Below are 23405 nucleotides of genomic sequence, written 5' to 3' on the forward strand. Positions count from 1 at the left end.
GCTGATGATGCCTAACTACGCCGGCTTACATACAAGCCATTCGCATCAGCCTTAGCTAAGCGAATTTCGGCCGGCATTCCGACAACTCGACATACTCCGGGTGCATCACTTACTTGTGATTGGTGGAAGCTAGTGATAGTGCCGACAGCGAGGATCTGCGGGACACTTGGTACCAGAGCTCGATTTGCTTATTGTAAAGTTGAGTGATGTGCTCTGGAGCCAGTTCGGTACCCCAGCCGCGATACTGTCGAATTAATGAGGAATATTCAGATGGGTCAAGCATGATCATGACTTGCTAAGATCATGGATGTATTGTTTGTGTGAATGATTCGGCCATTTTTATTTTTGGAACAATGTTTAATATATTGCTTTATGACTTATCATCAGTTTTAATTTTTATTGTTATTTTTTATTCTTATTATCGCATAATTCCTAATTTCGCATAATTCTCAGTTTCATAGGTATTCAAATGTGATCAAAATAATGGTGGCTCTGAAGCAGGAGTCGAACCTGTAACCCTTCGTTTATCAGGCGTACATTCCTACTGATTAAACAAGTTTCATGGGAGAATTTCAATGATACTCGACAGAGTTCTTATTGCATCCCAATATCCCCAGAGTTTCCTTAATCCTTCTTTTTTCCTATCTTAGAATAGCCAGTCTTAATATATAGTTATGGGATATCATTGCCACCTACAGGCTATTCGTGTTCCTCAGCAGACAGCTGGGTATAAGTATCTGGTAAGAGTCTAGATGTGCGGAGGCAGACCTTGTACTCGCCGGCGCGCTTGCGAAGGTCCAGCACTTCCCGGTACCAGGAGTCTCCCTGCGCGAGTCCCAGCGGCTGCAGCCCCGCCGCCCGCAGCGTGCTCGCGCTGTCCTCCACACCCCCCTGACTCTCCCCAGCCCCCCCTGGCTGACTCTCACCCAACATCCTCTCGCTCGCCTCCTCATTCGACTTCCCTTTACCCCTGCATTTCGTAAATGTCCCTTTAGACGCCTCGTACACGTATTGAGAGAACGGTCTAAATTTCTTTTTGTACTCGCTTTTGTAACGTTTCCTATTATCTTTGGAACGATCCTCCCCGTTGGATATGAGGGCCGATAGCGCGTTACGGAACGTCGATTTTCTGGAAAATTCCATTTTAAGTCTTAGACGGGTGGTGTTTGCACTGCGATGATGATGCGGCAACAGAAACGGCTCGCGCCGAGCCGGGTTAGTACAGACATGCTTCAAATAATTGTCAAGCTCGCAATGGTGAGGTTAGGATGTTGAGACCTAGAAGAGTACAGAAGGACCGACAGACAGACGTGGTTGGCACGCGCGTGCGCGTCAGAGTGTGGTGGTTACATCGACATACATGATCTATTGAAAACATCTCAGAACGATCACACCAAGAGTGCCAGAAACATTAATAGTAATAACAACTATATAATTTAGCTTTCATTCCTTGCTATTGAATTTTGGACTAACTACTGTACGCCGCCTACGCCGTACACCGCCACCGTGACCGCTTCGATGTCAACTCAAGCAAATATCAAAAACGAAATTTAGACTTGTTCTGCATCAATGTTTTCGTTGTGATTTAGGGGCAGAACGCGACCGTGAAGGAAGCCTTTCGGTTACTTGCTCGATATCATTCGACAGTAATGAAAACTGTTTACAATTGTTTAAATCAATTATAAAATTAGAACGCCAATTCAATATAAGTTGTACGTTTTGCAAAAAATATCCTTTTAATTATTACAGCAGCATCCCGCCACCAAGGAAGCTTTGGTCTACTTTTTGCAGCACAGTATATATTTGTATATACATATATAGCAGCAACTTGGCGGTCATGATTATGAATATAATTCATATATTAAAAAAATATAATATTGCCCTAGAATCGAGAGCTAAATTATAGTGAAAATATGTGAATAGACAACACACTTATGTGCAATAGACAAACACAGACTAATTGTAATTAAAAGTAAATTATATACGGGGTAAAATTTTAAAGTTAAAAAATATTATAAAATTGTGTTTATCAAAAAAAATAAATAATAAAGATCTAATTATGAGAGATAATAAATATAAATTGAATATAAAATTTAAAGTTACCTGAAACATGTGTTTTTAATGTTAAGGCGAGAAAACAAGTCTTTCCGCTCGAAAAGTAACAAAATCCATTACTGTCTTTATAAATATTGCTTACAATAAATTATTTGTTTTATATAACATATACGTATATAAGGTTTCCTTCACAAATACACAAAGCTAAACACATAAGCAACAATATTAAGGAAAAGGGCCATCACCTGAAAAAGTTTTTTTTTTTATTATTTTTACAAAAATATATATAAAAAATATTTACATACAATTTCATTTTTTTTTAAAGGCCGGATGTTAAAGGATTTTTTTTTGTTTGAGTCATGGTGTATGTGATGATGGGGTATTTCTAAGCCCCTCCAACGTACAATGGTTTTTCTTTGCAAAGAAGCTTCTGCTTAGTAAAGCAAAGCAGGTGAATGGGTGTTAGTTCAAAGTTCTGCTTTACTATAGACTGTTTCTTCGATTATTATAATTTAATCAGGGTTAAAGCATGCTTTATAAAAATAATTGAAACAATCTATAATATAAACTAGGAGAGTTAAGAAAGCGGTTACTATAATCGTGGTAAGCTAAAGCTAGATGTTCAGACTTTTTCTAAACAAATAATAAAACGTTTAGAAAATATCTCAACGAAGTTACGGCAGTCCACTTCATAAATAAAATATAAAAATATATTTTAGATTTTCAAATGTTTTAAATCTTGGAGTCTAGAATTAAAATCTCTAAATTTGTCGTAAAAAAATATTCACGAAGGCTCACAAGTGAAAAAAACTTTAATTTCAAGATTTTTTTTATTACAATAGCACTGTCAAATATTCAGTCATGACCTACAAAGGTCAACTGCGCTCATTTAAAAAATCTGGATCAAGGTCAAGGGCAATAAAACATGTGATCTATGACCTTTTACTCTTATTTACAGTTATAACAAAGGAATTAAGTCTATTAACTATTTAATTTAATTAAGTTCTAACAACCCAATACTAAATCCATCTTATGAATTGCAAATCATACTATCCGAAGCACGGGATTAATTTATAATATCCTGGTAAATGACGATGTTTTAACAAAATGGTTAGATTAAAATTGGCTACATGTTATAGGTTTATGAGTTTTATGTCTTTTAATATAGAATTAGTTTGTACAACTGACTAATTTGGTAGAATGATTTTATAATGAGGTAAATATATTCCTTTGACAACTTTTTACGGCTTAGTTCCTTGTCATAAAGTCTGTTTAATTGCATTCTTGATCATTGAATAATATTTTGTCACAAATTCTATTCTATCACAAAAAGCAAGTATCTAAATGTTTTTTCCTCTATTTTTTTGTCATAAGATCTATATTGACTACGTCATCAAAAGATGAATCTGATTGCATTTTGTTTGTTCCTTGTCATAAGAGCTAGTTTGTTAACCGAACTTCAAAAAAGAAGATTATCAATTCGACGTGTTTTATTTTACAATATTCTCAATGCTATTTCCAATTCTGTCATTTATGAAGTAGACCGTTTCGACTCTATGTACAAAGGTATAGAGTTCATCTTACCTCTGCACGCCAGGCTTCTGCCCGTTCCACAGATAGTCTTCGATGTATCGCTTGTGTCCATCGTCGTGTTCCTCGTCAACATGGTTCATCAGAGGCTCAGCTTCCACTGACCCTGGAAAAGATAGTTTGCTTGCTGCAGACTTGGAGAGATCAGGGCCTTTGGGAATTGAGAATTTAGGACTAGTTGAATTGATTTAGATTAATAATAGTGGTAGCCTAGTTGGGTGTGAAACGGGCGAGACGAATGTCCGCAGGTTCATACCCAAAGGCACACACTCCTGACTTTTCTAAAGTTATGTGTGTATTCTTTGTGAATTATCGCTTGCTTTCGATGAATAAAATATCGTTAGGAAACCTGCATACCCGAGAAGTTCTCAATACGAATTTTAAGGGTGTGTGAAGTCTACCAATCCGCACTACGCTGCCGTCGTGGACTAAAGACCTAATCCCTCTTAATAGCAGAGGTCCGTGCCCAGCAGTGCGACAGTATATAATACAGGGCTGATATAATTATATTATTATTAAGTGAATTTTCTTCTCTTTTTATTGTACTGATTTGTCTTCTAAGCTATTTATTTACCTACATAAATGATGAATTAAATTGCATTACAAAAGAATCTTCAGGTTAATTGAATTAAAGTAGATTCAATCTATTGGGTTGTTTGGACTACGTCAAGAAGCAGGATTTACTGTTTATAAAAAAGTAAATTAGTTTTTTATGTATCTCATTAGAAATTGATAATTGTAATAGATGATGTAAAGATTTGTAAAGATAAAATACCTCTCATTGATGCTTAATTAAATTTAACTAACTGTTGATTGATTGCAACAAGAAACTAATTAATATAATTGATTTGAAATTCGAAATGGTCAAACCGTTGTGTAGACGAAACTAAGGCTGAATAGATTTTTTGCGTCGGTTTCGTGGCTGTTCATAATGGAATCGTCCGTCGTCTCGGGCCGTTCGGAATGGGTTCGCGTTGGATATTCTGATGGTAATATTTGGGAATAAATTGACGGATTGCGATATTTGCGAGCGAGAATTTTATTTGCATTTTAACTCGCATGATTGTATAGGTTATTTTTTCAATTAGATAAAAAATACATAGAAATATATTAAGACCTGTATGACGAAAAATGTACCTTGATATTCTGATGGTAATATTTAGGAATAAATTGTCGAATAGCGATATTTGCGAGCATGAATTTGATTTGCATTTCAACTCGCATGTATAGGTTGTATTTTTCAATAATATTATGGGTTATATTTTTCAATTAGATAAAAAATACACAGAAATATATTAGACTTGTAAGATGAAAAACTTATTTTTCTATTATCTCTTTTTTCTTATTTTTTTAACGCAGGCGGTTGCCTTGAAAACTAATAGTAGAACAATAACTTTGTTCCAAAACTAGCATAAATTCAGATGAATTTGACTTTATTTCAGACTTATAAACATAATTGAGATTCAATATAGTCCCCTGGCAGTTTTGAAAATAATATGAAAAACAATAAAAACTTTATACTTAAAATAAATATCGGTAGTGGTATTACTCCGGTCGAGCTGGCTTTTTCAAGCTAAAAACATAACTAACAATTTGCCTCTATTCCATTTTAAGTTGCTAATAATTAACTCCATATTTCAATTAAAAATTAAAATACTTTATTTATCACGTAGGCGAACAAAGTTGCACTTATGATATCTCAAAACAATGTATAGGAATAATTATTATTATTTCTAAATAACAATTAAAATTACTTAATAACTATGGATATTTTAAATTAGGGATAAAATTTATAAGGAATAACAAGGTTGTTTTACATTTAAATTCATAACAATTAAGTTCCTATGATTGGTAAATAATAGAGATAAAAAGGAATGAATTCAGAATGTATTTAACAGTAAATATCTTTTTATTCTTAGACCCAAATGTCGTCACAAACACATAACATGCAAATTGGTCCTAAAGCACTGAGCAATATCTTTTTAGGGTCAACTGATTTGAATATCTCGTAGCTTGGGACGCGAGCCATAAATCCACGATACACATTCCAGATGTGTTAAAATTTTATGCCTCCTGTGACAGTGGGTTTAATTACTCAGGGAGTAGGGTTGTCACACCTATAATATTATAAAACAATTCCCCTTTTCTGTCTGTCTGTATGTTATCAATTTTCTCAAAATCTACTGACCGCATTATTACGAAATTTGGTATGGAGATAATTTATGACCATGGGAAGGTTATAGGCTACTTATATCCTGGGAAAATATATAGTGGGAATTTATCCCGTAAAACTCCTTCACACGGGCGAAGCCGCGAGCAAAAGCTAGTTTTAAAATTTTAATTAATTTCGATCCCTGGTGTTAATTAAATAGTAATAAAGTCAGAGGGTCTGTTCTGTGTAAAGGGGCCTATCCGTTTTTTTGCAATTACGGGCATTCTATTCGAAGGACACTTTAGATAGCTATATACAATGACGTTTTACAAATAGACGCGTCATACACTAACGAAATGGCTTATAAAAATGGCGCACTATTTGCTATAGTCACGTACCTGTACATATAATAACAAATTGGCTCGAAGAAGGAATAAAAATGTGCAGCATAAATTCGTTAGAAAATGATATATATATACATCGACAGTTACATAACAACGTTAGGGCCGCACGCTCATTGGCCGTCGAGTCGGGAATTACCTTACTTCCGTCTTGCCAGTATTGAGCTCGGACAACGTATCTATGTAATAAACACATCTTAGGCTATATAGGTAAGAGAGAAAAAAAATCTCCTATCTACCTATACGTCTGTCAAAGTTGTCCTTCGATTAGAACGCCCGTGATTGCAAAAAGACGGATATACTCCCGTAGATGCATTTGGGCCTCCGACCTTATATAAAAAAGGCTTACAATTTTGTTTTATTATAATATTTGTAAAATTAATAAAAGTAATATTATATTTTAAAATTCGAATCAAAAATACCGTTTATTTAGATCAAAATGAAACAATAATATTATTACTTATTTTTTTGTTGAGATCGGGATGTCCTACGTTGAAATCCCAGGTCGGGCAATATTGTACATTATTTTTTTTATATTACCCGAAACGGAATCTCTAAGGATGGTTAATGCCACGCAAGTCACGGTCGTTATAAGTTGAATACTTTCTGTAGCAAGTATGAAAAAAATTCTTGCGTTGACCCCAAATTGGGGAGTAAAAGTGATGATTGATGTAGACTTTTTAAGGCAGAATAACTAAATAAACATTTTATCGCTTTAAAATAACAATTATTGTATGACATGTCAGGCCGGCATAATTGTGACGATTAGCGAGAGATAATCATTTCACGTTAGTTGACACTCTACCTATCTACTCTACTAACCACCAGGTGCTGTGGGGTCACTTCGTTGTGCTCATATAAAAAAATACCGAAAAACTAAGATACAGTAAAATATTTTTATAATTGTAACACATTTTTCTACAAGATATCTTTCTTGCGTTGTATAAAGATATTCAGAAACGTTTTAATTAAAATATATAAGCAATTTTGTTTCAAAGTTGGCAACCCTACACAAGCTTGTTCGGTTTTATTAGGCAGTTGGAAAATGTTTGATATCGTTAGAATTTTAATGACGCGAAGATATTACGAGCTCTTTATTACACATACAAGGGAATGTGGTCCTTGTTTACACGTACATGACCTAACTTCATACATAATTTATTATTTAGGTCGGAGAGCCTTTTTTAGCTTGCAGATATGTATCCAATGATATTTCAAGAGAAATAGATTTGACATAGGTACCCTAAAAGCGTCGAAAATATTAGTTTGGCTGCACGCACACATGCACATTCTTGTCAGTGACGTGTTATGTGAAAGAGATGACGTATTTAACTAGGGAGTCAGAAAGTATAGAGAGTGCAAACTATGTTCTATATAAAAACTAAAAATAAACCTTATCCTTCAGACGTAAAGGTCGTTTAGCATTACGCCTAGATATAAAAACGAACGATCCCGAATAAATTGAAGCTATGGTGTATTGTTGTTTCACTCGCACACATGACCAATGTCACTTATTAGACCAGGACACGGCTACCATAGTTCTCTTATACTAGACCACTTTTTCGGCATCTATGCGACCTCTAGTTTTACAAGTACGTAATAATTTAAATGAAAAAATACATGACGTGTATATGTTTTTGTTTTAATGTTTGTTACTTCAGAATACAGTTATATATTAACTGATTTGGATTTTTCTTATTATTATTTATAAACCATAATAATTTTTATTAGAAACCGACTCCACATTTAATAACTAGTATATACGTAATGTTAAGTATTTTTTGTGTTCAGTTGGTTTTGAAGGTGTTTTAATTTTTTATACATTTTTATGACGATGTGTCTGTAACAGCGAGTAATATATGATTTACGTCGAGGTACAGAACATTATTAAAAATAATCGATATTATGATTATTTTTTTCAACCTGCCTTTACTGCAATTTTGTAGGGTCGGCGCAAGCACTACAAGAATTTACAACCATGTTCTAGAAGAAGGATTTCTATCGGTTTTTATGACCAGCCCGTCTGGTATCAACCCCTTTTGGAGGATCTAGTTTCGGATAAATCTTATTAGAAACCCATAAAATGGTGCCTAACCTGGGCTTTGAATCCAGGTCCTATTAGTCTGTTTTTATACTGCCACTACGTTAGAGTGTACTGATCTCTCATATGTGAGTCCGCCTGGGTAGGTACCACCGCAATGTCTATTTCTGCCGCCAAGCAGCAGTGTGTATTCACTGTTGTTCCGGTTTGAAGAACATTATAGCCAATGTAAGTACATAATAAGACTTAACATCTCATGTCTCAGGATGGCGAGCGTAGTGAAATACCAAATGAAAAAAAGAGACAATATTAGAAATAAATAACAAATATTTGTATTACAGTTCGCAATTATTCCAAAGATGTACGAATTGCACAAATGCAACTTCATTCTGGCACAACACTAGTTACAAATCAAAAACAGACGCAGCCAGAAAATGCTTGAAAAGAAATCTGGGCCAAAGTTCGTCTGAAACTAATGCTCGAGTGGAGATTTGGCACGGAACGAAAACATCTGTATTTCACTCGTATTTTAGTTCCAAATGGAAGATTTAAACACAGCCATTGTGTTTTATATGTATGCTTTGTTGACCATTTTTTAGGTCATTCTTTTATTCAAACTAGCTCAAAAACTACTTTTTTTTACTTTTTATTAACATTTCAGAGAAGAGAAAATATATAGTGTTTTGTAATAGCGAACTTCTGGTTTGTTACTGGCTTCATATTTTATGGCAGCTTTATCATTTCGTTTTTAATCGACATCAAAAAAAGGTTAAAAAAGCCATCCTCGTACTTCAAGGAATATTATAAAAAAATAATTAACGAAATCGGTGCAGCTGCTCTCGAGATTTGCGCTTAGCAACACATTCAGAGTTCCATTTTTATATTATAGATAGATGAATCGACATTCTAATAAAATATGTTTGTACATAGACATAATTGAAGTATTATGTAAGCACCAAAGGGAAGTGTGGGGTGTTTACGATTTACAAATTTTTCATGACATGTGGGACGGTTCTAAACAGTTATATACATAATTTGTTTGATAAATAAATAAGAAAAAAAATGCTAAACTTATACTTACGTAAGCACGGTACAGGGAGGCCTTTGCTTACTTTTGCTGACAAAGACGACGGTGGGGTTGAAAATACTAAAATTCTACTTACGTATAGAACGGTATCATAAATATTATTCCATCTCTGCAAACTTATCGAGATATGCTGTTCTCACATTTCCTTTTGAAGAAGAATTAGTAGTCGCTGGTACGAAACTTAAGTACTAGCTAATATATGCACTAACCTTTGCTCTAGCCTCATTAGAAACAAAATACAGTATAACAAATATAAATACAACTAACAATAATAATTTTCAAATATATTTTTGACCACAAGCCGTCTTGTGTGTTTGTTTTAATATAAGGCAGGTTTAAGTTTTACATTACATTTTTTTAATAATATTGATAGCGATAGCTTAGTTGGGAGTAGTACATACTGCCCAGACGAATGTTCATAGTTTCAAATACCAAGGGCAAGTTCCTTTGATTTCTAAAGTTATGTGTGTATTATTTGTTAATTATCGCTTGGTTTTACGATGAAGGAAAACATCGTGAGGAAACCTATATGAAGTCTGTCAATCCGCACCAGGACAGCCCATTAAGGCTTAATCTCTCTCAGTAATAGAGGAGGCCCGTGCAGCTCTAGGACAGTATAAAATACAGGGCTGATAATGCTTTATTCATCACGTAGGCGAACATAGTTGCACTTATGATAAGTCAAGGTACATGAAAATGTTTAATTATTACTTACTTAATTAAATTAGCTTATATAAACAAAGGACAATTTATATTGAAAATAAAATAAATGAAAAATATAGTAGACCAAGAAGCCAGCTCGGGCTGGCAGGGAAGAAGAAATAAAAAGATGTGTATATTATATGCATTGACGGTAGTTAAGACGGCACAACGTCTGTCGGGTCACACACAACATCACGCATTTTATCCCAGAAGGGGTATGCAGAGGCGCAACTATGGCACGCACTTTTCGCCAAGTGTGTTCCGTCCCATGATGTAATAGGGGGAGAGCCTATCGCCAAATCGGGCACAAATTCCAGACTCCGGGCTGATACTGAGCAGAAAAACCCAAATATCACTTTGCCCGACCCGGGATTCGAACCCAGGACCTCAGAGCGCTGCCGTACCGCGCATGCAGTACAACTACGCCACCAAGGCAGTCTTAAATACCAACTAGTTATAAATATCAAAGAACTTACCTTCTGCGACTGCGGCCTTCTTGAGCGCGCCCATGGAGATGCTCTTCCTGGGCGCGGTCTCGGCCTCCTTTGGCCAGGCGTACTGGTTGCGGTACTCCGTGCTCACCACCTCCGGCTCTTTGGAGGCTATCACTTCGCCCAAGGCGGTGGTCGCCTAGTGGGAAAATGAGTGTTAAATGGTGCTGGAGATGGAATTAGGTGATCATATATAGGTCATCATAGGTATATATAGGTACAAATTTTGTCATGATCGTTATAGGATGTATTGTTTTGAAGTTACTAAAATGTTGTGTTCCGAGATCAGTGTGTGTACGGCTTCTAAAACCCGGCATAATTGTTTCGACTGGCGAGTGATATTAATCTGGTTGGTCGATATTATCTGGACCCTACTTGCTTACCATCAGGTGCAGTGGGATGATTTTCTTGTGCGCGTTAAAGAATGTGAGAGTAAGCAGAGACGGGAACGGCTTATTTAAAAATACCTCCCTTTCCCAACAGCCGCATGTAATCCATGAAAGTAGACATTTTTCTAGCTGAGACAATGTTTATATTCCCTCGTGGTCAATTCTTATCTCATATAACATCACTACACCGTAGCAAGATACCTGAGCCCCTTAAAAAAAATAGTTCCTATATTGATTTTCTTTGTTGATTATTTTATATCCCGATACACAACACAATGTAAATTTTCTAAAATGATGGGGACGACTGAAGCCGTAGACCCAGCATTATGTCCATCATGACACCCTATACACGCTGCTATAACCCAGTCGCCAAACTTTTGTTATAAAAAGATATATTTATTTAATTAAACACTTTACATACTGAAAAGTATATAGGCGGACTCAATGCCAAAGACATTTTCTACTAACAAGATAGCCTTTTTAAATGCTGAGATAATCTATTATTTATGTTTTAATTTTGTGAACTTTGCACTTTTAATATTTTAACCTCGTGCCCACCGATTCGTCCATTTTAAATGATAAAAATCTTTTTAATTATACGACAGACATTAATCAGATTAATCTTAGTGATAAACGTCTCTCGGATCATTATTATACTTCCCTTTGCGTATTATAACTTCAGACAAGTTTTAGGTTAACTTCGGCTTACAACGGCTTAATGGCGGGTGCAGACAAAGTTAAGTGAAGTTAGTTTGGCTTAGGTTGCAAAGATGAGTATATTATATCTCTGGCTCACTATGACAAGGGTCTATATTATTTTTGACTATTTTTCCTTGCAGTTCTGCTAGCGTGAAACAGTTTTTTTAGGATGAAAAGTAGCCTATAGCAGTCAGGAGTAATGTAGCTTCTTATCAGTGAAAATAATCGGTTTAAGAGTTCTTGAGATTAGCACGTAAAAACAAACAAACTTTCAGCCTTATATATTAGTATAGATGTGCAATAAATATATATAATTATATATATCACATAATTTTATGTCTGTTTTAGTAAGAATCTCTAATAATATCGAAAGATAATTAAAATAGGAACCATGGATTATTATTGTCTTAAAATTTTTACTAATACCAAATTTTTAATTCAATCTTCCGATAAATTCTGTCTAAGTAATATCTGACGTTTTTTCTTTATAAAACCTGTCGAAGTGTCAAAGTTATTCGCCTGATAAAAGTTATAATATGATTGGAAAGTTATACCTTAATGTCTTAAGATCACGTTATGGAAGTTAAATTATAATATCATTTTTCATAAAATGATTTTATTATTTTTTTAACACATAATTTCTCAAGAAAAAGAATTTAAATACGTACATATGTACATATATTCCCTTTGGACTCTACAACAGCTGGAGCGATTTTAATATTCAAATTAGCCCAGCGTGTAATCAGTGCTACCGTGTGAAGTCGAGGCGGATCGCTAGTATAGACTAAGATCAAAACTATTTAGAAGTTTCAATATTAAAATTAAAGTTCGTAGTCATGGGCAACAGCCCCCCTCCCACATGATCACGAAGGCTGCAAAATCTTCGAAACGTCTGGAGTAAACTAAAATATTAAAACCGCGATAAAATTCGAAATATAGTTTAATTTTAATGTCTAATATTCGCGCGAATATAAGAAATCATTAAGTTTCAATATTCTGGTCTCCGTTACATTTGTGTATCTAAAAATCTATGCATGAGTTTCTAGAGTGAAGAGAAAATATTCGCCGCCCTAGCAATTTATAAAAGCGCGTCAAATTTTCCTGACATCTTACCATTTCTATATCAGACGTGTACGTCGGTATTCGAATTTGATTCAATAGAGGTTATCGAAAAAAGGTTCACTGAAATCTATCAGCACCTTTTTCTTATATGGCATAATGAATCCACTCCGCGTGATGAAGTGGAGTTGGGTCCAGATATCGACTGACAAGAAATGATTTTTCCTCGCCGCGAAATATTTTTTTTGTACACAGCAAAGTGGCTCCACTGCCCCTGATGGCAAGTGGAGGGGATCCAATAGTATGTCGAGTGACGAGAGATGAATGGCCCTCGATAGTCGACATAATTATGCCGGCCTGTTGGAACCGAATATACATAGGCTGATCCCGAAACGCGACATACTTACGTAGGCCACTATGGCGGGTTTTAAAACCTTGTGTATGGTGGTCGCCATCCGGGCGGATATAAATATACCCTACCACCAGCGACTAATTTTTGTATCATTATACTACTATCAGGCAAGTGACTTGCCCAATTCATTCGACTATCCCGTCCTCATACACAACACAATTCCTGTAAGCCAGGATTGGCAGTAGCACACATTTTATGACACCGAACGAGAATGCTCGGAGAATCTAATTTGGCAGAGCATATATTTCATGACACTGAGCGACGATGCTCGGTGAATCTAATGAAATCAATGAAATAGATTTAGAGGGGGCAAATATATTTTCCATTTCCATAGCAAAGCAGGATAAAATTATGATTTAAAGTATTTTTTGACCTTAATAGATATTTATAATTATCAAAGACATGTAAAGCACCATACATTTATTTGAAAGGGTCCTATTATTCTATTAGATTTGAATCATAATTCATAACTTATTCAGTTGTTTAATATTTTATGTGGTACCTTGGGCTCGACAGTGTCGGTCCAGCGCGGTTGGCGCGGCCCCTCCGACTTGCTGCGTCGCCCAGCCCGCTCGGCGTCATTTCTTTGAGCGCTCTGTGGACAAAAACATGAATTATCATTGATGGTAGTTCTTGTATTCGAGGGTCAAGGGCAGGTATATTTCAATGTCTTTTTCTACCGCCAATCAGCAGTGGAATGTTTTGTTCTGGTTTGAAAGACACTGTAGTCAGTGGGAGTATTAGATATATGATGGTAAGTTTCATATTTTCCAGCTGATTACTGAGAGTTATGCGACTAAACATTTCATGACTCAGTGACAAGAGTGAGAGCAGTACTTTGTAATTCAGTTCTGTGAAGTGTTACTGTCTATGGCCGGTCGTACAGCTTAGTATCAGACGAGGAGCGTGCTCGGCTCGTCATTTAAATAATTAATAATCATGCTTTTTTAATAGTTAGTAACCATAGCAGTTGCCTTGACTGAAAAATTCCTTAATGAAAGTAATTTATAGAATTTTAAATACATAGGAGTTGCCTGATTATGAATAATTGAAATGAAAATTCTTTTTGATAAAAAAGAATATAAAAGATAAATAACACAATATTAATATCAGCAAGTTTCGTCTTTATTTCAATTTATTTATACAAGATCAATATTGAAGTATTTGCTTTTTTTCAAGCGTCCACATAGCTCTATTTTAAAATGTATGTTATGCCATCATTTATTAATTCATTTGAACATATAAGCAATTAATTGTAATATTATTATATAATACGGTAATGATGAACCAAAAACGTTTCCCGAGGGTAACGATACGAATTACAAAGGTACTCACCCTGGCTCGTTCAAAAGCCGAGGTTTGCTGAGGCCGGATCTCATCAGCAGGGGCGGGGTCGAACAGCTCGTTCGTTTTGTACGCCACACCCGGGTACTTCTTGCGCCGGGGGATCGCCGGTTCAATCGGTCCTGTATGAATGAACATCTCTGTTAAACATGTAATCATTGACGTATATTCTATAGACTCGAACGTTAATAAACTATTTGTTTAAAATCTGAACTAAAATGCCAAAACGTCACTGTTATAACCTATTTATTCACTTGAACTACAAGTAATTTTACTTATTTGACTAATATTTTTTATTCAAATTCAGGTTTACTTGGACTCGAGTTCTTATATCATGAGTGCCACTTCGTACACAACATGTACGAAGTGGTCAACGTGTGGTCAATAATGATTACACTAAAGTCAGTTTGAATGGATTGCAGTTCAATTTAGTTGAATACAGTGAATGTTCAGAACACCCAATCTAGTACGTAGTATATAATATATATCGATGGTTGTAATGTTCAATGGTGGGGACGCTATTCTTTCTTGAATTCGATTTATTCTTTTTTACACTTTTTATGGTTATTTACACGTTAATATTAGTATTCTTGGTATTTGATTACTTAACTGCCTCGGTGGCGTAGTTATACTGCATACGCGGTACGGCAGTGCCAGGTTCTGGGTTCGAATCCCGTGGTCGGGCTCTCATATTTGAGATTTTGTGCTTATTATCAGTCAGGAGTCTGGAATTTGTGCCCGATATGGCGATAGGCTCGCCCCCTATCACATCATGGGGCGGTACACACTTGGCGAAAATTGGATGCCTTGGTTGCGCCTCTGCATACCACTTCGGGGATAAATGCGTGATGTGTGTGTGATTATTTTAATACTTCTAGGCACGAGATTTCTCTATGAATAAGAGAGGGGTTAAGTTTATTGTTAACTCCGCTACTCAAAGGCTTTTTGGTAGAAAATGCCCTCAAAATAAACAAAAAAAAATATGTATGTACACACCGGTTCAGAGGATTACATGATACTGAATATGCCACAAAAATGGTAGGTTATTATAGAAAAAATCTCATAAATATACAAATATTTGCTTTTAAGTAAAATAAAGAAAATTTTATTTATGTTATAAGACAGGTAACGATACAATAGATTATATCAAGAAATCCACGCTGCAAGAATGTATTATCCAGCTTTCCATAATAAAATATGTAATCTAATTAGCACTAATTACCATTTTACAGATTGATCATTAAAAAAATAAGCATCTTGAAGATTCCACACTTTTACCCGACTGGACAGAGAATAGAGTTATGAAAATATTTAGACGTCGATTGTAATAAATAAATCTATTCGATTTTACGTTTATACCTGCTTATTAGTATGAAAGGCAGGTATTAACTTAAATAATGAGAATAGGGTGTCTTTCACCATTGATATTATGATAAGGTGTCAGCTGAGATGTTGGCGAAAGCATTCACTTTAATTAATTCATTTGTTTTTGATGTTGAATAAGAGATTGCTAATAATACAGTAATTACTAAATCTGAATATCAAACTAAAGATTTTACTGCTTTTATGGCCAAGATACAGGACTGCTAAGTTGAATAAAATACTTAATTATATAACAAACACTGCTGTTTTGTTTCCGGAATATGTTCCTACGTCATTATGTTTACGAAAATTCTGGGAACTTCAGTTCCAAATCACCAAAAATATAACAAATCATTGTCATAAACGTTGAATTAGATTGATAAGGAGGCACGTTGTTCTTTTAATGGTAGTAACCATATATAACTATAAGATACATAACACAATCAACAATTACATCCATCTTACTGCACTGCGCCGAGATTACGTTTCGTCTTATAATAACCAGTTAATATACAATATTTAATATTCCTTAAAAGCAATTCTAAGACATTAGTTAATCTTATAATACATCGTATTAATGCCTAAAAGTTTTTTAAACTAGAACACGATAGCATAAAAATTGCTGTAGAAATAAACAAAAGAATACTTTCATAAGAGAAGTCTACCAATAAAGCTACTTTTGTTGAAGGTTACTCACATAATGCTCAAAAACATTACAAAATTCTCCCAAATGGAACAGCACAAACATTGCGGTAAAAATAAAGAACAGACATTCATACGAATTCACAGAATAATAAATCCAAAGCAACCTTACCCATTTCTTGCAAATTTTATTTAATACGTCCGTGCACTCAAGAAATGGTGAGCAACTGATCTCGAAGCCAGATTTCTTATCGTGTTTATCATTCGCTAATGGATCAAGTTTTTTATTTGGAGCAAAAATAGCGAAGATACTGATAAATATGTAAACAGACTGGATTTTAAAATAAATTATCCGTTTTCGAATTTGAATAATAAGATGGGAATGGCTTGGCTTCATCTTGACAAGGAGCGCGGTGTAAATGATGATGAGACCTCTGCTTCAGATCTGATGTATCAAAGTAAGATAATGACATGTATTCTGTAGTACTGTATTCTGCAATTCCTGCAGTATTGAAATAGTTTATGACTAGTCATATCGATTTATGGGAAAGAGTAATTTGGGTCTCGAAATATGCCGTCTATACGAAACGTAGTGTAAGACGCCCTCCAGCTAGGTGGAGTCACGATGGCGGAAGGTCGCTGGTAGGACCTGAATGCGACAGGCTGAAGACAGCGTATAATGGCGCATATTGGAGGAAGTCTTTGTCAAGCAATGGACAAAGATATAGGCTGAGGATAATGATGATATGAAACGCATAAAGAAAAAAAGAAAAAAAAAAGGTTTTATTGTCACAACTGAAGCATGCAATACATAAAAAGTGTATAAGATTAAACATAAAACATGCTTCATTAATCATTAAACAAATTAATGGAACGTTACACGCCTTCGATGTGACAATTAGGTGGCCAGCTCAGCTTAATGCATAACGTCAATTCAAATAGGTATTTTTGTATGGTACAAACTCCATCGAGCGACCCATTGAACACGAATAAAATGTATTATAAGAGATCAGAATATGCAAATTAACTCCCAATTCCCTATCACATATATAACACTTGGTATGGCTTGCGGCGTCGTCCACGTGAAAAGCCTTTTCCACAATAACAGTCCCTAAAATTCTATTATTTTCTATGGCACTAAATTACTGCGATAAAAGAAGGCTATTTTAATTTAGGATTAGGTCTACCCGTGTATCAAAATTCATCCAACTGTCGAGTTGTGTCTGCGGTAACGTGTAACAAACATAAGAATTTAAACATTTATAATATAAGATAGTAATAAGGATCAGGATTAAGAATGGTAATTAGTAACTAAGGGCGGATATGTTTGTTTTCAAATCACTCCGTATAATTGGACAACTCTCGAACATTCTAGAAATCTACATAACTAAATGCAAGTGGCTTTTCAACTGGATAGTTAAATTAACATTTCGTAGAAATTGATTCCAGACTAAAACCCTTTCTGCTGAGTTTGGTAGGGATTAATGCTATTAAGCTAAAATGGGAGAGGAATCTAGTTAGATATATTCAAGGAGTTATCAATGAAAGCATGAATTGTCAAAATAATTATCAGTTTAGGGTATGATATGGATTTACATATGCACAAGTATTCCTTTGTCTTTTTTTATTGCTTTGAATGACAAAACGAGCTTGCCGTCCACCTGATGGATCATTTGTCATTAAAAGCAATAAAAAAAGCTTCAAAATTTACAGAAGTCAGCGTGCCGTGACTGCTATGGTAAAAATGTTTTTTTTTCTTTATGGCCAGAGAACTTTTTTATGTTTTATATTTACTACGCTATTCTTAATTGCAAATTTATTTTTACTATATCAAAAAAAAAAATGGCTTCTAGAAGCCAACTGCTGCAACCTTGTTAATCTAAACAAGCCTATAAGTTATAGTACTTACCCCGGGCTATAGGCAAGGCGGAGGGCGGCGTGGGCGCAGGCTGCTTCACCACGCCCTGCTGCTGCTGTTGCTCTTTGTACTCGTGCCATCGGTAAGTGCTGCGGTATTCAGAATGCAGCTGGAACAATACAAAACAATATGTTAGTTGAAAAGCAAGAATATGGTTTCAAGTATTTTGTCTATTGAGATGTATCATACATGATACATATCAATAGACAATACAGATACATGTATCAAGTAAGTCGGAAAAAAATTATACCGGAAAACTCCTTCAAGCGAACGAAAGCGCGAGCAAAAGCCAGTAAATAATAATTGAATTATGAGTGATAAAAATCCACAATATTTTTATAACAAAACATTTTTCAACAATACCTCAATACTTAACCTCAAATACCTACGACCTGAGGGTTTAACACAAAAGAACTAACGGCGACAAAGCGATCCAACTTTACAATTGAATTCAGCCAGTTAAAGGATGAAAGGAAAAAACAAAGTCCGTTCTTCCAGCGCTAGCTGGAATTGTCGATATCGACAGTTGCTGAAGTGTGTAAGTTCGTTACAACTAGTGAAGGGAGATATGAGATGTCGATGGAATTTTGCGATACTTTCGCAATGTGATGCCAGTCGAGGCGTGATATTGGTTACAGCGGACGCTGTTTAGACGGGGCCAATCCACCAGCTCGGCAACTTTTAGTTGGTTTACGACAAAGTAGATAACACGTTCATTTTATTTTAAATTATTTAATGATGAGCTGCCTCGGTGGCGTAGTTGTATTAACTGCAGTGTTGAGGTCTCGGGTTAGATTCCCGGATCGGCCAAAGTGACATTCGGTTTTTATAATTGGATTTTACATAAACGGAAGCCTGCAGGAATCGAGTTATACGGACCCTTTACTATTGGTTTTAAATCAAGCGACCAACAAGCTTTACCTGGTTTTTGTAATAAAACCAGGTAAAGCTTGTGTAAATGGTATAATTCGACTGGCCAGGAATAATCATCATTTATATCTGTTCTTCACTCCATTTACCATCGAGTGTAGTATTTTGCCATGTATAAAGAATCCTGAATCAAACATTGATCCAGCCTTCTAAGATGTTGGGAGCGTTGACCTATGAATGGAAATCGATCTTCAGATACCCCGAGGGAGTGAAGGCTATCTAGAAACGAAGTACTTAGAGCTCGTTTTCGCTTGGCCAATTTTGCCGTGGAAAATTGTTACGGATTGATTACGGTCCTTGGCGACGGCAAACATTGACTGACATTTTTTGAGATTAATACAGGGTTTTGACAATGCGTTAATAAACGAAAAATATACTTATCTTCTTAAAAATAAGACTACAATAAGTTACAGTAGATGTACCGAAAATTAAAAATGACAGTTTTATAAAATAAATATCCTTAAAAAGTTATTTTAACACGATCTGTGATTGCAGAATTGTTTAAACAATATTAATACTTATTTATATGTATATCAAAACATCGCGAGGAAACCTGCATACCTGAGAAGTTGTCTATAAGAATTTCGAGCGACTAAGGCCTAATCTCTCTTTGCAGTAGAGAAGGGTTGTGCCCAGGAGTGGGGCGGCAGATATTTTTATTAATAACGAAAATATTGAAGTCCCTAATTATGCAAATTCGGTAATATTACAGCAATTAAATTACTTATAATACAATTACATCTAAGTGTTTTATTAATATTAAAAAGTAGAAAATTTGTGATGATTTTGTGTGTTACAAGATATAAACGCATAAACCACTGAACGGAGTTGGATGGGTTTTAACAAATAGACCATGTTCTAGATTAATATATAGGATAATTTTATCCCGGAAAACTACAATGGGACTACAATAGCTGGTGGGCCCGCAAGAGAAACCTAGTAGTTAGTACAATCAACAAATATGATTAAAAGTCAGTCACTATGATTGTAGAGTGTAAAACACACGATTTGCATCACGACGTGTCAATAAGAGAGAAGTCAACGACACTGCGAAACATGTACCACGCTCTGTTGGTGCGAAAAATCACAATTTCTAACGCATGGTGTTTGAAAATTGACGTTATGCTAATAGGAAAGAATAGACCTTGCTATACCGGAACTGATGGGTAAAATTGAGATGTCATAGAATAGTGATGCGTGTTTAATATTTAAGATTTGAGTCAAGGGCATCACTACGGGTGGGTAGGGAGGTGCAGCTGCCCACCCCCCCTGAAGGTTCTAAAACTGGAATGAATTCACCAATTCCATTCTGCTAGATACTCAGTAGAAAAACCTCAGTATTGCAGTCGTACTGCTATACAACTAGTCCATCTAGGTATTTTATGGTAAAATATAAAATATAAAATGCATATTGAAAGTATTCATTATGCAGACACGCAATAAGACGAACGAAACCACGGCGGTCAATCTCAACGGAGACCAGCCAGGAACGGGAGATATTATAGTGCACAAGTGTTAGCGCAATACACAAGCACTCTCTGTTCCTTCACTCTCATAGTTCGGTGAGACGGCAACCGTCCTGACCGGAGAGAGATCAGGCGCAGGACTATCTGCTTTACATACTTTCCGAAGCATAAAGCTATCACAGCGCTAACTTCCTGACTTCGAGCTGCGACTAAATAATTTTTAAGATGAAAAAACGCAGTCACTTATTTATGGCCTGACTCGGTATCGGAACCCAGGACCTCAGCGCAGTAGTTGTACTCGTATCAGGTAAGCATTACAACTAAACCGAGGTAGTTAAATCATAATAGATATTTTACTACCACTAGAGAAACGAAAGGAACAAAAATTACATTATTTATACCGCGGGCATTAAAAGTAAAGTCATGTTTTATAATTTCCGCAATCGACGGCTACATAAAGGCGTTGGCACACTGTACGTAATTTATTTTGCGGATTTGATTGTCGACGTGCTTCGGCCTCATATTAGGCACTGCTGACCCTGGATTACACGAGCGTGATGAATCTTTTAGGGCTTCTTACCGTTACCACAAACGGCAATTATAGTCGAATATTTTTCATTTACATATATTGGGTCGGTTGTGAGAGTCATTGATATTACATTTAATTAAATATAAAAAGCCATAGTCAGTGTATAAGTATTTAATATTTATATTCTAGTTAGAAAGACAATGTAGCCAGTGAACTACGTAATGTAAATTAAGCCTTAATGTTTGACGTCAAAGTGCATTATTTAGTAGTTCAATGAATCAATAAATTTGTATTGCAAATATGAGTACATTATTTTATGTATATGGTATTTTATAATAAAGTATCTTGTCATACTGAGAAAAAAATATATATATTTAAATATATAAAATTACCTCTTTATAGACCCTTAAACTGACATAATATGCTTTAGCAGTAATGATATATTATAATCTGTCACAGCAGTTACAATGTATTGCTCAAACTTATTCTTGTAAATATTTTTTAATATGGTAGTTAGTTTGTAATTTAATGTACTGAATGATGTATATATTCAACTCTATAGGCATTTACTATCATGCTACTTGTCTCGATATTCCTTTTTAAAAATAGAAATAGCTACGATCGCCCTCCAATTTGATTTAACGCGCGTTTTTGAATAACAAGTGTAAAAGGTCCCTTACGCCGCATGACCATTGTAATGAAAAAGGAACAGAAATTAAACCACAATGTCATTTAGTCAGACAAAAGGTTAAATTTATTTTATATTTTATTACCGGTTTGTGATTTCAGTGGATGCTGAATTTTGTTCTTAATTTATTATAAATTCCTTGGTGATGTATTTAAACTATGCGGTACATTTACAGCGCTGAAATCCTAGGTTCGAATCCCAGGTCATCAATGAAATTGGATTTTTCTGTGCAGTATCAACTCGGAGTCTAGAATTTGTGATATGCCAATAGTTTCGCCATCACATCATGGGACGGAATACCCAAAGCGATAAGTGTGTTCTCTAGTTGCGCGTCTGCCTTCGGGAAAAAAAGGCGTGAGTGTGCGTGTAATACGTATTTTACCTGATAACAAATGATCACCGATACTTACAATACCAGGGAAATGACGGGAATTTGGATACCTTACCGGATTTTAAGATAGAAACATTTTGTTCCAGCGCCTCATGTCTTATTTATTTAAATTTTATGTAGGTCTAGGACTAGGATTTAATATAGGATAGAACTTTAAGTCCAACTGTATACATCTAGTATACAGTTGGACTTAAAGTCCGATCTCAAACCTAAGTCCCCTGTGACCATGAAAGCTGCAGTCTTCGAAACGTCTGGATAAGATTAACATAAAAAACATCGAAAAAATCCGAAATATATTTTTTTTTCAGCGCAAACAACGTGCTAACATAAGAAATCATTATAAATAATTAAATTAATATTGCTGACGTAATCACTGTTCAGACCTCCCCATATCATCAAAAATAAGTAAACCATAGACCCCTCCCTACTTATGAACGCCCCCTAACAATACAAACCCTTATATAACTGCATTTTTAAAACATTTTTTAGTCCAAGGTTTACGTACAACGTTCTAGACTATTCTATTCAAACACCGCAAAAACAAACATAGCTGAAACAAGCTGGGACTGTAACAAAGAGAATTCCAGAATATAAAGGCGGCATTACAGTTCCACGCTTAGGGTTGTCACGCTTGCATGATAAATTAACGTATAAGAGAAAGTTCTCCGACATGTGGTTGTATTTTTTTTATGTTTTTATGACGTTTCTTTTTTATATTTTGATGTTACGACATATACTATTGTTATTTTTTATTGTAAAGTTTCTTTGACATTCGGTTGTTTTTTTAATGTTTTAAGGGGGTTTATTTTTTATGTTTTGATGTAACGAGATATACTATTATTTTTTTACATTGAAAATAAAAGAGTTTTGTTTAAAATTTCAATGGTTATAAATTATTAAAAACGATTTAACACATTTGCCAGGGGTACCCAAAGTAAGCTAGGCCTGTACTTTGGGATACCAGGAATAAATTATACTCAGGATAGGCCTGTATCTTGGGATACCAGGAACAAATTAAATAAGTAGTATATAACATAATTTAGTTTTCTATGATTTC

At 35.1% G+C, this 23405-nt stretch overlaps 1 protein-coding gene across 8 annotated transcripts in view; it reads right to left on the minus strand.

Annotated features, from left to right (window-relative positions):
* Nucleotides 1-23405, minus strand: part of LOC115442954 — a 95546-nt gene that overhangs the window by 14095 nt on the left and 58046 nt on the right. For 6 of the 8 annotated variants that reach the window (XM_030168159.2, XM_030168169.2, XM_030168162.2 and 3 more), the window contains 7 exons: nucleotides 18336-18453; nucleotides 14414-14544; nucleotides 13581-13673; nucleotides 10505-10658; nucleotides 3640-3751; nucleotides 769-1129; nucleotides 114-244 (listed from right to left, as the gene is read on the minus strand). In XM_030168159.2, the coding sequence (XP_030024019.1) occupies nucleotides 114-244; nucleotides 769-1129; nucleotides 3640-3751; nucleotides 10505-10658; nucleotides 13581-13673; nucleotides 14414-14544; nucleotides 18336-18453 (1100 nt within the window). The remainder of the gene's footprint in view (nucleotides 1-113; nucleotides 245-768; nucleotides 1130-3639; nucleotides 3752-10504; nucleotides 10659-13580; nucleotides 13674-14413; nucleotides 14545-18335; nucleotides 18454-23405) is intronic. The other 2 variants (XM_030168167.2, XM_030168172.2) reach the window with 2 other exon arrangements.

Source organism: Manduca sexta, chromosome 3, assembly GCF_014839805.1.
Source record: "Manduca sexta isolate Smith_Timp_Sample1 chromosome 3, JHU_Msex_v1.0, whole genome shotgun sequence".
Taxonomy (NCBI): domain Eukaryota; kingdom Metazoa; phylum Arthropoda; class Insecta; order Lepidoptera; family Sphingidae; genus Manduca; species Manduca sexta.